Source organism: Tyto alba, unplaced genomic scaffold (genome assembly GCF_018691265.1).
Source record: "Tyto alba isolate M040663 unplaced genomic scaffold, T.alba_DEE_v4.0 Super-Scaffold_40, whole genome shotgun sequence".
Lineage (NCBI taxonomy): Eukaryota > Metazoa > Chordata > Aves > Strigiformes > Tytonidae > Tyto > Tyto alba.
This window is the reverse complement of record NW_024881316.1, coordinates 14,938,695-14,957,370: the sequence shown is the minus strand read 5'-3', so window position 1 is coordinate 14,957,370 and position 18,676 is coordinate 14,938,695. Positions and strand designations below refer to the sequence as shown.

At 36.1% G+C, this 18,676-nt stretch overlaps 1 protein-coding gene across 3 annotated transcripts in view; it reads right to left on the bottom strand.

Annotated features, from left to right (window-relative positions):
• LOC104367456 (pleckstrin homology domain interacting protein) overlaps window positions 1-18,676 on the bottom strand; it is a 120,408-nt gene that overhangs the window by 17,737 nt on the left and 83,995 nt on the right. For all 3 annotated transcript variants that reach the window (XM_042802882.1, XM_042802883.1, XM_042802884.1), the window contains exons 21-31: window positions 18,319-18,459; window positions 17,394-17,470; window positions 16,421-16,652; window positions 14,003-14,122; window positions 10,228-10,335; window positions 9,722-9,846; window positions 9,412-9,494; window positions 4,547-4,658; window positions 4,274-4,335; window positions 2,583-2,738; window positions 536-656 (exon numbers count right to left, since the gene is read on the bottom strand). In XM_042802882.1, the coding sequence (XP_042658816.1) occupies window positions 536-656; window positions 2,583-2,738; window positions 4,274-4,335; window positions 4,547-4,658; window positions 9,412-9,494; window positions 9,722-9,846; window positions 10,228-10,335; window positions 14,003-14,122; window positions 16,421-16,652; window positions 17,394-17,470; window positions 18,319-18,459 (1,337 nt within the window). The remainder of the gene's footprint in view (window positions 1-535; window positions 657-2,582; window positions 2,739-4,273; window positions 4,336-4,546; window positions 4,659-9,411; window positions 9,495-9,721; window positions 9,847-10,227; window positions 10,336-14,002; window positions 14,123-16,420; window positions 16,653-17,393; window positions 17,471-18,318; window positions 18,460-18,676) is intronic.

Below are 18,676 nucleotides of genomic sequence, written 5' to 3'. Positions count from 1 at the left end.
GAAAATATCAAAACAGTGTCAAGAAGTTAAAACTTAACTTTTGCTGCTGTCCAACAATTCAGTATTTCAAGGCCAGTAATTTAAGAAGCTATTTTCTGTGTAGCTTAAGTGATAATGCAAGATTTTTTTTTTTTTAAAGCACATTAGGACAAAAACACTTGACATATTTCTAAGGTTTCTCTTATTATATTTATTTATTTATTATAAAGTGGAAATTTAATTCTTTTGACCAAAAGTCATTTTACTGACCTAGTCTCCAGTCCTGCAATTTGAATCTCACCTGAAACAAGTCATTTGCATAAATAGGAATCTGAATGCCATTAATTCTAAAATACATTTTGGAGAAGACATGTTCAATCCTTTTTTATCAAGTTTTCTAAGTTTTATAAAACAGAAACCTAGATCAAGGATAGAAGACTGGAGAAACACAAAGCCCACACCTGTACCCACCTCCTAGTTGCATATTACAAGACAAAGAACTACCAGGAAGACAGCTGGCAGTATTTCACAGCAGGAACTGAGACTTGGGTCTAACCTGTAAAATCTGCTTTCCAGTCTTTGTTTAATGGTGCTGAGGTCTGTGGGATATGCCACAACAGTGCAATACATTGGGTAAGCTTGAAGATCCACAGGTGCCACAAATGCAGAAGCAATATCTAGACAGAACCAAAAAAAAAAAAAAAAAAATCAGTTATATATCACAAAAGTCCCTTAGCAGTTTCAATATTCACCCCCTGCAACATATGCTATTTCTTCATGTTTGAAATGGACAGCACTCTCCCAAAAATAACAGTAACTCCTCTAGATATTCCAAACAATTTGTGTTATTCTACATACAAAAGTTCTTGCTGTGGTGTATGCTGTCAGCAGACTCACTGCAGTGACTACCCATTCCGTTGTGCATGAAGCACCATGCTCCTCAGACACATGGCAAATGCATGCAAAACATACACATTTGAAAAGGAGATTGAACTGTATAAATTATACATATATGAAGATGTGCAATTCCATATTGCTATTTACAACACAGGCTCATTTCATATGGTTTTACGTTGCCACTCTCGCACCTTCAAACAAAGCAATGCATAATTCTTACCATAAAAGTTGCATCCCTATTTAAATCTCATTAAGATATGGGGAAAATCCACACTCAAAACAGAAACACAATCTACCCAATGTCCCTACCTAACTGCAAAGAAGCTGTCTAAAACCCAACCACCACAATGCTAGAAGACTGCTGGGCAATTTAATTCTGTGCACCTACGCCAACTTGTTTTTTTCCTCCTGCGCTTAAGAAGCATGAGTGCATAGACACATCACTCTAACATTTTATACCTTAAGTGAAAATACTGTAATACAAAAACATAAAAAAAACCCCCTCTGAAGTCTCTCTCAAAACCAGAAAATATGTTGTTGCTAAACAGACTGCTCTTCTTCTAAAAGCTGTTTACTTACCCTTATGAATGTTCTAGCAACTGCTACTTTGTACCGATACGCACCGCAGATGCTATAGTTAAATCCCAAACTAAGCAGTATGCCATACAATGAAATGCAGAATGTGAAACCATTATTCTTAGACAACACAGTGAAAACAACTAAAGTTTCATTTCCTCACAAGTTTTTTAAATGTAATTCTGTAATTTGGATTACTACACTGTCCTGATATTTCCTTTCTTTTGGAAGCAAAGGAAAGCTGCTTACACAAGCCTGTCACCGAAGAAGCCACTATGTAGGACATGTAGGTATCAGAAGTATTTCTGGAGTTAAGAATTTTCTGGTTTTTTTTTTTTTTTTTTGAAACGTGTCTTATCTTGCTTCAAGTTCAAAAAAAGAGATTATCTGTGACAACATATATATTTATGACCACTGTTACCCCAAAATCTAAGACTGTTGACTTAACACAGTTTGCTCATCACAAAACATACTAAAGACTTACGATTTAGTCTCTATTCTACTGATGGACCTCCATCTTGATCATGAAAACGTTGCAGTGATGTGTTAAACGTTTTAACAATTAACTTTTCAGAAGCTGCCTGGAAAGAGTAATTGCTCTACAACCAAATAGCAAGCAGCTATTCGTAAGGTAATCAATTACTTTTTCCTCAACATTTTGCACAGCATTAAGGCAACGTGGGGAGAATTAGAAAAGGGCAATACAGAGGAAATCTACACCTAGGTATCCATTCTCTAAGTAAGTACATTTTTTTTTCTCCCCTATCTACCCATATTACAGTTAGTATTCTGTTAATAAAGTTTGCAGTTTTAACCCCAACAAGAGATTCAGTTAGCTAAAGTGAAAAATAAAGTACTTAGTTTTCAGCATGTAAAACCCAAATCTCTAGCATATGTCAAATTATCTACCAAACAGCAAGTTACCTTTGAAAACAGGAGAAATTTTAGGCTTTATATACATACTTACTGTATGAAGAATTCTAAAATGTGCAATGAGAAAGTTTTGTTCCAGTTAATCAAGAGACTAAGAGTGTATTTTATTGGACTCATTTTAGTAATTTCAGAAGCACGCGTGAGCACAGTCTGAAAAACCTAACACAAAAATGTTTCCCCTATTACTCAGGATTTACCTAGAGTCATGAGTTGGTTAATCCCTGCAATAATTCTGTCACACTCCTCGTCTCGGGTCCTGGAACCCCACTCTCCATCCAGAGGTTTGTAGAGCAGTGTTCTACGCTCATCGTCGGTTAAAGGAACACTAGTTCCCAGTTCTTCGGGAAATACAGCTAGAATGTAACATGAAAACTAAATAAAACATCAATCTTTCTATCTTGTGTAATACATATACCTGTAATTCAAAGACATATAACATCATTTTACTAACCAAAACAAATGCATAATTCTTGATTTGCTCAAAGATATTCTGGATGCACCCAGTATCCTTTTCTGTATATCGCTGTACACTAAATTTAAATCCTTACAGTGTAGTCTTGTGTACAAGTCCTCCATGAAAGAAGATTTATCTAATTGTAGAGTTTCTCAGAACCAAGACACTTTATCACAGTTAAAAGTTTATGCTTGGTTGTTTTGTTTTTTTTTTTTTGTTTGTTTTTTTTTTTTTTTTTAATCCAACACTCTCAGGAATAAATGGTCGATGATTTTCAGATGGAGTTTAAGGTAATGATTTTGATGATGACGCTAAAACATTCTCCAGGTAGTGATTTCACCCCGTTGCAGTTTTGTGAGGTCAAATGGTAAATCAGAGCTCCTGAGCAAGCAAATTAGAACTGCTATCACCCCAGCACTCTGGAGGACCTATCAACTTTGACAATTCATAACCTAACTTTCAGAGTATGATGCAAAGTGCTCCTAAGTTTTTTTTTGTTTTGTTTTTTTTTTTTTTTTGTTTGTTTGGTTTTTTTTTTGTTTTTTTTTTTTTTTTTTTTTTAAAGTAAGGTGTAACAAAAGTCAGTATTTGTGGATACAGAAAAAAAATCATGTTCGGGATTGGTTATTTGCCTATTTTAATTAATTATTTTAGTCATGTTATCACTCTAACTTCTGTATTTTACTTATGACTAAGAGGTACCGATTAAAAGAAGGATTGAACCGAAATGAAAAGTTGAAATGAAGATACTCACAATTTAGAATTAAGAATTATTTATGGTTACTTTTGAATGACAGTATTATCAAACGTTTCCTAGAACACAAGGAAAAAAATGCCGATCCTACTTCATTTTTTAACCAGACTTTTATGAAATTTTCTAACAAAACCTAAGTGAGGAAAGAAGAAACACTACATTCGTGTCTGTGACCAATGCCCACGCTGTGCTGTCCACCCTGCAGCATGCCTGCCTGCCACACGTACTGGGCCAGACGGGGAGCAAATCCTACGATTACCAAACTACCTCCCAGGCACATGTTGTGTCTTCAACGCACTGAATGTCTGCAGCCACGCTGACAGGTCTCAGAGCAGCCAGCTTCCTCACAGCTGACACAGGGCACGGGTTTATCTTTAATCCTCTCTAACTGTACAAGAAGTTAACTTTAACTGTACATCATCCATTTTAAATTTTTGTAACATTTCTATTTGCAACATACACTCAGTTTGTTTAAGTATGGCTGTGTGTATTCTCTCTGTTTATCCTGATCCACTTTTAGTTTAATAACTGATTTAAGGATGTTCTTCAAATGCAACCGGTTTGTGGGCCTTCCCCGCCATCCCCAAAGAGAAACAGGATTATCTAGGGAAAACCATACAATATTTTTCTTCTTCTTCAAATACACTTTTAAAGTAAACTGCATTATTAATGTACCATACCATTACTTGGTATCAGCTCCATGTCCCACGGGCTCATCTTCTCAGTATCACCATTGTCCCAGCTTAAAAATAACCACATTTAAATTATCTACTGATACTGCTTCAACAATCTAATTATTTAATGTTTGCAACATACCTTATTTATACCACAGAGTATTATAATAAACTGGTACAGTGAATTGCATGACTGAATTTAATGAAAGCGAGTTGCTCCAGCAGTACTTCAAATGAAACAGCTAATTAAAATAAAAGATCGAAGATAAATTTGCTAACCAGACATTGTAGCACTGAAATAAGCTATCAGGATAATCAGGCTGAAGAGGTTCCTGGCTTTCGATTGTTCCAAACCACCAAGCATCATCTATCACTGACCTGAAACGATCACCTAGGTAAGAACACAAAATAATTTCATCAATACAAGGCACCTTACTCCTACCAGAAAAGCGGTCGGTTTCTGGATAACTCTGGCTTGATCTTGAATACAGAAATCCTTTCAAACACTTATAGCATCAACAGGCAAACGTGAGTTGTACACAGTTTAAAAAATGATGAAATTCTTTCTGAATACTGCTTTTAAATCAAAATGGAAGTTAGTATGGCATTTTTAAAAAATTAAATGATTTGCAAATCTACCTACATATTCTTTATATACGAATTTATTTCTTAATTTCATATAAAACGTGAGACATTTCAATGCTGTAACTTTAAGACTCAAATCTACTTGCACTGAACACTACATGCTATCTTAAAATAACTGAGCACTGTGACACTTTTGTACAGGAAATATTTTATATGCTGCTGAGCCTCTCCTTAGCTTCTTAAGTGCTTTTTCAGATACTCAAATGTAACTCACGAGGTTCACTCCCTTTATTATGCAGGCAATTTGGCTGATAAAAGAATAAAATTTATTAAAACTTCTTCAAAAGGTTAGCAAAGTAATTTACTACGACTTGCAATGGTTTCACTAGTGCAAAGCACTTGCCTAGCTGAGAGAAAAGGTCAGAAGCATTATTTAAAAAAATTACATGTGAGAATATGTGTATTACCATCATAAATTCTAACATTTTCTGTAACACATGCCACAGAATTTAGAAACAATTTTTAGTCAAGTATTCAGTTCACTCAATACAAGAACAAATGTAATTTATGTTTGTGATTCGAAGAACTGCATTTTTGCTTTCATGGGATTTGAATATACACACAACTAACTTAACTGCTGCAATGTTTGTTCTATTTCAATACATCCACAGTCTTCCCAAATGCTTGCTGCAGTTGTCTGAATTAATCAGAAGTAAATATATTCTCAAAAATGTTCCGTTTTCTTTACTGCACTTTTTTTTTTTTTTTTTTAATTTAATGGATTGCAACCAATTCTAGGACAATTACAAAGCTTCCATTAGTAGTCCTAATTGTGCTGAATGTAGGAGAACCAAGTATACCAGAAATATCTGTAATGCAAGATCAAAAATGTAAATAAGGGCTGATGCTTTATTCTGAAGGAATAAATTATTCTGAAGAGCTCTTTAAGTACATATGGCATTCCCCAGTGATCAGTTTTACAAAGAAATGTGTGTAGGTACAACTGGGAGTGCCTTCATGGGGCTGAACATTAAGCAGATCAAAACCACTTAAAGGAGTGTATACTGGGAGTCACTTCCAATTTCAAGAACCACAGCATTCCTATGGAGGGAATGCTAAAGCAGAAAAGAACGTGATTTAAAAAAAAAAAAAAATCCAGCCCAAACATGACTGTGATTCAAGAACAATTTCTTCAATGACTGTTTTTCCATGTCCTCTGTGTTATCTCATCTACGTGGATAGCAGACCACAAATTCTTATTAAAAGAAGGATTCAGCATAATTTTCCAGAACGGCATATCACCAGATAACGTTAGCTTGATGAAAATACAAAGTGTATGTTGAACTTAAAGTGGCTGCTATGTAAGAGACAGGCATGCACACCTGTCTCAGACATACAGCTAAAGCTGCAGGAATCTTGCTGGAATTGCTTTTAGCCCAAGTATTAATTTTGTAGTTAAACTATAGTAAGACAAAGATACGCAACAGACAGAACCTGAGTCGAAATAAGAACCTGTCACTTCTCAAACTTTGTAGCCTTTTTCTTTCTGAAAGGATTAATACATTAATATACATCTAATATTACAAAATATAAGTATCATAAGCAAACATTCTTCCCTAAAACAAACAACACCTAAACAACAAAAACACACCCAAAACACCAAGGACTGTTATTGGTTAATGACTTAAAGTGGAGTCAGACAATTTAATATCCAGTGACTATCTAAATAGTAGCTATAAAAAAATATTGATTTGTAGGCTAAGTGCCAGAAATTGTAGAGGAATAAGGAAATACAGTAATAGTAGTCCTGAGAAGACAAACCAGCAACTACATGACATGAAAAAAAATACCAGTTTGTTAATGAAGAGCTATGCTGAAACTTCAGAAGACTTGAGCACATCAGATAAATCTCAGGGATTTCAGATTCACCTGGTTAAACAGTCAGGAACAGTCTCACGTACAGTTCTGAAGCATTTTTCCTCGGTCTGGTAGAAAATACGATCTACTTTCAGGGAACATTTTTATACTGTGTTCCACACTGCAACAGAACAGTGCATGATTTGTTCCAAGTACATAAGCTTACACTAGTAAAATATCCAAAGGGTCAACATGAAGAGCAGGGCAGCACTCTGGAAGGCTCCTGCAAGAGCTGTAACAGTTTTAACAGCAGTGTCTGCTATCTCTGCTTTAGCTTTCCATACGGTCTCAAAGAAGGAGACTATTTTACCACTCAAAAGAGAAACTGAAGAATGAACTCTAACACATGCTTGTCAGAGTTACAGGCTGGTATTAAGACACTACTGGCCTGAAACTCACATTATTTACATCGAAGGCTTGATAAAATGTTCTGGCACTTTCAATACTCTTTATATAGCTCCAATTCTTTCCACACTGCAAGTTTCTAGAAATACAGTTGCCAGCCCAGGAAGGAGATCCCACCTGTGCTTGCAGTCTTAAGAGCAGCAAGGGTAACATTTCAAACTCCCTCCTCTACTGGATCTGTATCACGACAGACGACTTCTGGCTAGGCTGTTCACATACAAGGTATGGCAGTCATTGTTCTACTGCTGCCACGATCTTGTGGGAAAACATGTATGGTAGGGCAGAAGAGGACAAGAGCAAAGACCCATAAGCATCAGGGAAGAGCAAAGCTTGGTGACATATTATTAATGTTGACCAATCTGGTGTCTTAAAGGATCTCTAAACTGAAATAATTTTTAAAGAAGAAATCAAGGTTTACAGTTCCTACTGAATCAGAAGCCTAAGGTCTTTACCAAATTCCCTAACGAACTGGAGACTAGTTGTCTTTTTGGACAACATAATGTAAAGTATGTGTCATGTATTATCAACATTCTTCTCATACCACATCCCATACTGGATCCAAAGCACAGCACTATTCTAGCTACTAAGAATAAAAATTAACTCCATCCCTGCCAAAACCAAGGCAGTATGACATGATACAGAATTTACTAATACAGCATCATGTCATTTATATATCTACTGCTAAGGCACACATCCCAAGCAAGGATATCACAATGTACACATCAAAGGAGAGGAGATCAATTCATCTTTCCTGGCAGTAAGGTAAGGTGAGAAACAATAAGAAAAAAAAAAAAAAAAAAAAAAGCTTTTAACATCCAGCTGTGCCACTTTTTTATGTTACTTAGCTACAAGGAACTTAGGAGAGGACAGTGCTTTGAAAACAGCAAATACAGACTAAGGAGGCAGCACATCTGCAGGAACTCATGTTATATCAATTTTTCCCACACTGACAATCAATCAGATACACCATCATGTTCTTGCACTAAGATCCTCCATTCTCCTGTACGATGCTTTGCCTGAAGTGGCAAGAAATGCTGGCAAGTCAGCTGTGTACATGCTAGCCACGGCTTCTGAATGGAAGAACTGCAGGAACTGAGTTGATACAGTAATCACTGCTACTGTACAGAAAATGTGTTTAACACTGAGACCTACTTTAAAAAAAAAGAAGAGGAAGGCTATCATCATTTTGCTTTCAGGAGCACGTCACTCCACGGAATATACCGAGATACTGGAAACAAGTTAATGGTGCTTATAATACTGTAAACATGGTATCATGTACACATTTCTCTCTTAGGGGAACAGAGTTCATCCTGAACTCTGAAGAATCAGGAATACTTTCTTAATCTTTTAAGTTTCAGGGACAATCTGAGGCTGTTCTTACGAATGAGGACACATGTATTTCTTGAACTCCTGAACAAAAACACCGTAGAGGATCATTTTGACATAATGCAGCTTTCTCCCCTCCTAGTTAGATTTCATTGGTGAAAGGTGATCTTTGTTATCATATGGAAAAGATGACTAGGAAATAGATCTGACTGGAGGACCTGCCTGTCGTGGACATTCTCCAGTATCCAACACTTTGAAATAACCAAGCATGGGCAACATAAAATAAATCAAAACCAATCCCATATCACATGGCAGTGAATGATAATAATTATATACACTTCAATGAAGCTAAACCATACGGGGTTTAGAACAGAATTCAAACAAGTATAAAGAGATAGGAAGGGCAGTCTCTTTGGACAATCTCGAGATCATAAATTTCAAATGGTGGAGAAGGTCTTTCCATATTTCAAGTGGAAATTCCAGAAATTGAAAAAAAGTTTTTTAAAAATAAATTCTAGTAGCAATGCAGTTGTAAGACCTTCAATCCAAAAAAAGAGACAAGCAATATAAAGGCTACAATAAGTTATCAGTTACCAATAAATACTGTATTTCTAAAAAGTAGTCTTAATTCCTCTCTGCAAACACAACTGAGATTTTCTTTGCACTTTCTTTTACAGATCACCTTCAGTATTTTGTTTTGTTTGCTGTAGCTTCAGTCAAGGACAAAGTAGGACTCCACACCCAAATACGGACAGAGCTTATTTTCTGATGCCAGCACAGTATTAGGATTTATTTACCATAACCTACTTTTTAATAAGTTATCATGAAAATAGGTAGACACTTAGAAAAACAAATTAACAAAAAAAAAAAAAAAAAAAACCCACATCAAAAAAACTCCCCACACAACTCACCTATATTCCATCGCCTATGTTTTGCATCATCAAACTGCTGCCTCAAAACTAGGAAATCTATGACATCTGGCATATCATGGTACCTAATTACAACAGAACACACAACTATTAAGCGATAAAACAGCAAAAGCATAAAGTAATGTACTTACATAAAAAAATAAACACTTTGAATTCAGCACTTCAAAAGCAAAAGCTGAAGTCACATTTAATGGTCTTATAACTTTCAATCTCACTCCCCCGTCACTCCTCCTTACCCGCTCCCCCCCCCCAAAGAAAGCCCCCAGTTTGAATATAATATTGCTTTCCTTACTTCATGGTGAATGATCCTCCAGTTAGTTTACCCGTATCAGGGTCAAGAAAAGCTAGTTTAAGACAGCAGAGAGTTGGCAATCCCACTTCATATTTAATCCCAACTATCTTCATCAGCTCTTGCTCCTGGAATAAATAAAATGAAGTTGACTGCAACAGCTTTCTGAAACATGAAAATATAGGTATACTGGAAAGACCAGACTTCTGCCAGAACACATCAAAATCAAGTATCTGAAATTTAGCCTTTTAAAACAAGCTATTATTTGACAGTGTAACTTGTTTGAAAAATATTATGCTATGAAGTGTAACCCTCTTATCTACTCAAGCAGATGCAAAAAGAAGTACAGTTTAAAGTCTGATTTCATTTGACTATTTATTAACCTTTCCCCCTTATCTTAAAATATTGAGCACAACATTAGAAACATCTGTATCAAGAATCTTCTTTCAGTTTGCTTCCAAACTTTTTTTAATATTAAGAGACAAACAGAAATCAAAAAGAAGTCATACCCGTAATTCCATTTTATGCCATGGTTGTTTCTTGGGATTAATACTATATATTTTGTTCTTCTTAGCCATTACAACATATGCTTCATGACCTTGTCGGAAATAGTAGACCTAAAAGTGAAATGTGACAGTTATCTAATGGACTCTGAGGAGCTGAAATCCTAGCATATCACTGCCATACAACGTCTGTGCTTTCTAGGTTATTGGCAACTTTTTTTCCACTCTGTTTTCCTGCAAAAGTCACAGGTTCTCAAAAAATTAAGTGGTGGACAATTAAAGGAGGTATCACAGAAACAATTTACAGAAGAAGTAGGAAGATTTAGAAGACCATCTTCCCTATGAACAAAATATCTTAAATCACACATGAGACCAAAATGAACTCAATAACAAAAACATCTATTTATCATCACACTACAGAACAATTGAACGACAGTAACATAAATTCCACTAATCCACCTACTTACTCATCACTTGTAGGAGAGCCTCAAGATGACAATCAAGTATCACTAAATTCACCCTCTGCCTAATCATATCTTTTTTGAACAAGAAATATATTCCAGAAAGAAAATTCAGCTGTTTGTTATTGTTCTGGTAAGATTTTGGTGTTTGCTTTCACATCACTGAACAAACAGGCTGGCATGAACAAACTGAAAATAGACATTTCATGTGCCTATTAAAAATGCCTATAAATTTTCACGGTTCAGACATCCAGAGTCTATTAGTTTTTCTTTGATCCTGTTGTACATGACACCATGTGGATGAATGTTTCTGTTATAAACCATCACTGTAATGAAGTCGTAAGCTGAAAACCTTAAACACATATTCACGGAATGTATCTGAAATGCAAAGCAGGGGTTCCTCAAACTAATCAGAACAAAGAGCTGATAAACAGCTATATTCCAGGTATGATGCATTCCAAATAAAAAAATCCTCTAAAAGCCATAAACATGGGATTTTCATCAAGTAGGATGAGGGAACAATAGCTTAAATGTAAAGGTATAACACAAGAAAAAAAGCAGAATAAAAACCCCCAAGTTTTAAAATACATCTATACAGATAAACACATGAGTATTTTTCTATTTCCACATGCTTTCCAAAACTGTTGTATCATAAAACATTATAAAAAAAGTGTCTGACAATTTTCTACATTAACAATTATTGCATTTTCTTAATGTCACATGGCATTTTTTTGGTTTGTGGTTTTTTTTTTTTTTTTTTTTTTTTTTTTTTTAAATGGAGGAGGACTCAGTACCACAATTTTTTTAAACTCTTGTTTTTTGGAGTATTCGACATGTACAATATCCTTGTAGGGAAAAAACACAAAGTAGTTACAGAAAGCATGAAAGCAGTGAGGATCTTCTATTCACTGTCACAATCTAACTGGCAGAAGAAGGAACAGAGGCTACTGAGACACAGTTCTAAAAGTCAATTTAAAATACACCTTCAACACTATGACAATTGTTTCCCATACCTTCCAGTGAATCAAAACAAAAAAATCCACTTAGTGGCACAGGCTACAGACAATTCCTCCTACACTTACTGCTTCTGCTAAACCTCTACATAAATAAATTCAACCCACTGTTTACAGAAGTGAAACATTTTTATTTTATAAATGGTTCTAAGCATTGCATCTCCTGTCAGAAGAACAAATTAGAAATATATCTGTGGGGAAAAAAGAATTTATGCCTTTTTTTCAGGAAACTGTATTTTTAATCTTGATGAACTCCAGCTTCTGAATGTTTGTTGTAGTACCCAGATAAAACTGCTCTTTACTGTGTTAATGGCAGAATACTCCGATGAGTATGAATATTCCAATAGCGGAATGTTCCAATGAATATGCATTGTATTTCAGTAATCAGGGAAATTTCAGTCCCCTCTCTCTGGGGATGTTTCCACCCCTCTTCAGACACATGACAAAGGTCTGTAAATGGCAGTATTCAGAAAGGGAAAAGGGATGGTATGTGCTATTCTTATGCACTGAGTATAACTAAATATAGCACTATTGCTTTTTCTTCCTTGTTTGTACAGCTGTAAGAGAACGCACTTGAAATATCTCTCCTCCCTAATCTTACAAAATACACCAACCATCCACCAAAATGTTCACAGGCCACATGAGACCTCATCATATATCTCTAATTAAACCAGGATTTTATTTCTGTGGATCTCAAAAGTAACCTTCTAGATGAGTAACTTCTTTTCACAGCTGAAGCAAATCTGAGGAGGTCAAGTCTCAGAGATGGTATTTTAGACAGAGCAGCTTGATGACAAACGTACTCTCTATTGGTGCAATTACTCCCACTTTCTAGGCACAGGACAGGACATTTCCTGTTCACCAATATAAAGCACTTTTCAGCAAAAGGATGCAGCCTACTTAGATATTCCTAGTACACACTGCAGAGGCTATTCAGCAGGTGCCAAACCAAACACACCAGTTTATCTTACTAAACCAATACGATGTCAAAGTCTCCTGAGTAATATGGTACAGATAAATCCTTGGCCACTTCACTGTATCCAGATGGTATCAGGCACCAAATATATTTATTTGGACTTGATCTTTTGAACAGCACAGTCTCCAAAACATGCTTGCTGGAGGGTATAAATACATAAGCATTTTCTCCAGTTGCAACTCTCAACTTGACGTGCTCCCTCCCTCCATCCCTAGCAACGCCAATGTAATTTTTGCATAGCTGTGAACTGCATCACTGACTCGCTCCAGTAAAACCAGAAGTGCTTGCACGTGCAACCTCTGCTCCTGTTGCCATTTCTAAGGTGGTGCCTACAAAGAGCTCTAGCCCAGGAACAAAGTTAATCAACTTTGCCACCACATCAAGTATTTTTCCAACTGCATTCTGCAGGTGTGAGCTATACAAGAACTGTTTAGTACCTCAGAAACACACTCCTCCCTGAAGAGCCAACAGACTACACATTACAGCATAGCCAACTATTTCCTCTTATTTTAACCTGAGGGGATTTTAGGAAACATGCATGGACTTCGGTTTTTAAGACTGCCTTGTTTCTGATACTACTTACTCATACAATTCACTGTAATGTTCATATGCTATCTGTTCCAAGGTAGAAACTGCTGGGTATCCTTTTGCTACTGTATTTTGACACATCTGGGCCATGTTTACAAAATGTTTACAGTCTAGTTCATATAAAATGTATATATGCAAAACTTCTATTATGGTTTTCTGTTGTAAGAGACCAGCAGAAATTCTCTGCTATCAGAAACACAAGTGAAAAGGACTGTATCAGAGCTTCTCTTCAGAAAAAATAAATTTAAAAAGGCAAGACAAAACAAAACAAAAAAACCCACCAAAACACAAAACCCCACCCTTCCCCCAGAGATTTAATTCCTAGTTTTTACTTAAAATCCCAAACTGAAGTTTTCCAAACAAATTCGTATTTGATTTCTTACCTATTCTTCAACATAAAAGATGAGCTGCAACTAAGGACTAGTTTCACTCGATAAAGTATCTTGCACAGCTTGTATATGTGTGCCATAAGGAAATTAACACACTGAACACGGCACAAGAAGGAATGTTGTACTGCAACAGCATGAAATAAAAAAAAAGGTAAAGCAACACTGTGCAGAGTATTTTTTTAAATATGGAAAAGACTGAACTAAGTGAAAGCAAATTTTAGTCAGACTGAAGACTGTTTTTAAGAAAATCCAAAATACTCTGTTAATAACTCTGCAAAAAAATGCACAGCTGAAAATAAAAAAGGTGAAAACAAGCTGAAAGAAACAAGAACACAGAGGAAAAAACTACCATACCTCATCTCCCATCTGTGGCACAAACGGGCACCGACGAGGAACAGTGTCTGTAATCCACGCCGAAGGCAGCCATTCCTCCAGTGTCAAACCATTTTCTGCCAGAACTCCTACAGCCAACCTCTGAAGAAAACACACACAGCACCTTGGATGGTTGTACAGAAACCCACTGCATACAGCCACTGATGGAAGACTCTGCATCCCCAGACTGCAAATGAGATACTCCAAGTGTAACTCCATTGCACAAATTCAGATGCGGTTTCACCCACCGGATAGGAACTGCTTTGAATGCGCCAACGGAGCACCAGTGGCCACCACAGGACAAAGCACACACAAATTTAAAACCAAACAAAAATAAACCAGAACCTCTCCACTGCAATAAATCACTAACACAGAAGCACCTTGTGGATTCTGAGGTTCAAGCAGGTCTGTCTTGTGAAAAACAGATGCACTGCCTCAGACCAAGGTCTATCTAGCTCATTGGTGAATTATGGGAAGGGAATAAGAAATAGCCGTTGAACGGAAAATCATCCCTTGTTATAACTTCACACATTAATCATCAGTTTAAGACCCTATGGAAGCCTGAACTCAAGTTAACCATCAGTAAGAGACTAGTCCCAGTGAATTTGTCTAATCATTTCCAAAACACTTCTAAATCCTTTAGTAATTAGTTCCACAAGCCGATTACATGCGCAGGTGGTTTGGGGTTTTGTTTGCTGTCAGGGGTGGTGGTGGAACAGGGAAAGGGCTCTTTTTTGAGCTTCCTGTCTGTGTCACCGGGTGTTACCTTTCACTGTAACAAAATAAGGAAGGAAATCATTTAGCATTTATTAATTCCTAACCATTCATAGTTCTATAAAAGCTTTTTTCTATCTCCTCCAAACTCTCTTCCTTTTAAGAGTCAGACTCTTTGTGCCTGCCTCAACGAAAAAATATTCTGTAGCCTCTGATCATCCTGGGTGCTCCTTTCTTGTCCTTCTTCACTGCTGTATCATTTTTTTAGATTGATTTTTCTGGTGCAGGGGAATAGAAATGTAAGCACCATTCAAGATCTTGACAGTCCATGCATTAACAAGGAAGAATGACATTCTTTCTCTATTCCTTTCTTAATTCTTAAGATTCTCTGACTGGCTATAAAGATGGTCAAAACTTCTTTTCTCAAGGGAAAGTCCTAATTTTGACTCAGGTTCAGCAATCAGGAAGAACTTTCTACCAGTAAAACTGTGAGCTCTCTGCCCAGTAAGCAGGTAGAACCTCTACCACAAGAAACTTCAAAGACAAACATCTGTCAGGAATGACAGGTATAATTAATCCTACATAGGGGTAGAGCAAAGAGGGATGGTCTTCTGATATTCTTTTCAGCCTAATATTTTGTTGTGATTCAAGAAAGGAGCAGGTAATCTTTAAAAATCTGAAATATTTAAGTCTGACATTTTTGGAATCAAAGACCTCCTGCACCTCAGTAACTGGGACCAGAATGGATGCAAGATCCCTAAAACACTCAGTTCAACTTTAATCTAAGTAGAAATACTAGGCAGTCATCCAGTCTTGTATTTTAAAATAAAAAAGCTGTATTAAAGGTTTCAACCATTAAAAAAATCAACCCTAGCATCTATTTTCCTGATCTCATACCTTCATCTGGTTTCAGACTGTGTAAATACCAAGATACTATTAGTATTGACACTACAACCAGTGACTGCATACAATAAACAAGTAGCCTAATCAAAGAGTAAAGACTAGCAGAGCTTATGAAAGCAATTTAGCATCTACCAAATAGATCACTTCTGATCCGTGTAAAGAAAGAATGAAGAAACAAAGTTTTCTGATCTAACACTTAATTAAAACCAAAGATGACAACACATTGAAAATAACAAGTCACTGAAAATTCCCATGTACTGATCTAAACTGGAACTGGAATGACATGGTTATATTCGAAAGCAAACAAAACGCAAACAGGCAACAACACAACACTAATCAAGTGAAATTCCCCCTGATGGAAGTACAGTGGCAAGCATAATGCAAATATCATACATTGTGGAATAGATAGAAAAAAACCCGATGTGATTGTGCAGACCTAAAAGAAACTGCAATTAGGTGGGGAGACAGTCAGTACAGCTGAAAAAAATACAGGCACATGTTATACCAACTCAATACATCCATAGAAAGGAAATTTCTGGTCTTGAGAAAAGATGGTGTTAAGGACATTAAAAGTGTTCCTTAAGCGAAATGCATCATATTTATAAAGCGTGTCATTACAGCAATCTACCATTTGACTCACAAGCATCAGTGATTATCATTTATTACAAGCCATGATATGTTTTCAAATTAGACAATATTAAGTTGTATACATAACTGAATCATTCATCTAATTCTTTCTAAGACAGTAGGAGTGAGCATCCTGTAAATATACAAGCATCTAACCTTTTGTTTTCTCTCTTTGGGTTTCCTCTTCTTTGGTGATGCCGATGGTCCATCTTTCTCCTCAATCCCTTTTTTCCTTTCCTTTTTAATTTGCTTCTTTTGTTTTTCAGGTCCTTCTTCATCCTCTGAACTACTTTCTGCTTTCTTTGTTTTAATTTTAGGAATTTTCTTTGGTGGTTGCAAATTGATTCCTGCATCTGCCGTCCAGTCAGAGTAATCACTAGAGTAGTCACTATGTAAAATATATCAAAGAAAAAAAGTAAATTAAAAAATGAAAGTTAAAAAGCAATTCAGAGTTCACTGGATTATATAATATAATCCAATACAAGATTATAGTTAACAGTCTAGATAACTACAATATTTTAATAGTTAAAACCAGTGCCTAAACCCCTAGATTCTATCTACAATTTAAATGGAAGTAAGTCAAAAGCCTTGAGATCATTCAGTCTCAAAAGAAGCTTAACTCCTAGCATCACTAGAATTAAATCCACTGTTTACTTGGTCAATTCAAAATGATTAACACAAAGTCTGAATAGTGTTCTCGGGACTTCTGGGTTTTGAATAGCTTTGAAAAAGTTAACAAAAAAAAAAAAAAAAAAGAAACTGCTAAAGAAGAAAAAGGTTGGGTTGAAGCTACCTCAATCTTTGCTATCTCATTTCAAACCAAGGGTCAGCAGAGGCAGCTCAGACTGACAGTAATAGGAAACTGCTGCCACATGCCTGAAGCATGCATGTGCCTGCAAAGAATTAACCTCCTGTAAAACCAATCTCCTTCTGGCAAACAAGGAAAAACTTTTTCCTAAGTTTTAGTTAGTACCATAGCTGAAAATTAAATCCTGACAGGTTTAAGTTCTTTTTCATCTTTTCTTCTAAATACACACAAGTTTAAGTTATTACTCATTAACTGTTTAGAGAGAAGATTATTTAAAATTTATCAGCAGGCCTTTTCTCTGTAAGGTGTACTGTCACTTACCTAGAACTGCCATCACTGTGCCATGCTCTTTCATCATCCTCTGATGTTCCACCACTGGCAACAACTACTTCTCCTTCCTAACAAGAGGGGGGACAGGGGGACCACAGAGGGGGAAGCAGGAAAAAGAAAGCATTTTCTTTGGAACTCAAAAAAGTTATAATACACGACAATATGACTAAGACCTTTCTAGGCTTTGTATGTTATACAGCATTATAAAAGCTTTAAGTTGTTAAAAAGGTATTTTAGTTTGTAGATAGTTACTTTAATTAAATGAAAAGTAAGAAAATATCTATGCCTGGACAGATGCACAACGTAGAGCAACATTTTTTTAACACATAGCCAGTGGAGATCTGCGTGCTGCTTAATCTCCACTTAAAAAAGGCTAGTTTACCTTTTGAAAATTATTCCTAGTCCTTATAATGTAGTATGTCTACATCTTTTCAATTAATAGCAAACAAAAACCCAGTATGAGCTTCATATATTCTTATTACTCACTTCTCTACTGGAGCTACAGAAGCACAGAATGGTTGAGGCTGGAAGGGGCCTCTGGAAGTCTTATTATCCAACCTCCCTGTTCAAGTAGGGCCACCCAGAGCCAGTCAGTGACCATCCTGCTAGGCCATGTGGGCCATACTGATCAGGTTTACAAATATAGGGAAGATTTAACATTGCACACATATATTTTGCAAAATGCCCTTACAAATGAGCATTTCTCCCTCTTGTCTATTACTTTGTAGTCAAAACCAAACACATACAACAGCATGTGAAAACTTAATTCAACATAATTTCTTAAAGAGTTGAAAGAAAATGCACAACAAAAAATCTAACCTCAATTTTCACTAGAAACAATGTTTAATTAGCTGAAGGAGAAGATTAACACGTAAAAATGGAATATGTAAGATTGTCTCATGAATAAGGATCTTACATCTGAGGAACTGTGTCCATTTTCTAATTCTTCAGCAGGCCTTGCAGTTTCTTCTACTGCATATCTTGTACGGTAGTTGTGCTGATTAGCTTGCTGTTTTCTTGAGTCGCTAGTGTCTAGTAAATGATCATGAGAATGGTTCTGTGAAGACACGAAAGTCAAAACACATAATTTCTGAGTATATATTTCATTAATACATAGCATTTATGTAATAATAGCATTCCAGGAAGCAGCTTTTGCAGTAGCAAAAAGATGCAAGTTTCAACACCACAAAATTCAAAACAGGCCACAAGTCCAGAACTGAAGAGCTGCGGAAGAAAACATTCCACATGCGTAGTTGAATATAAGCACCAAGCAT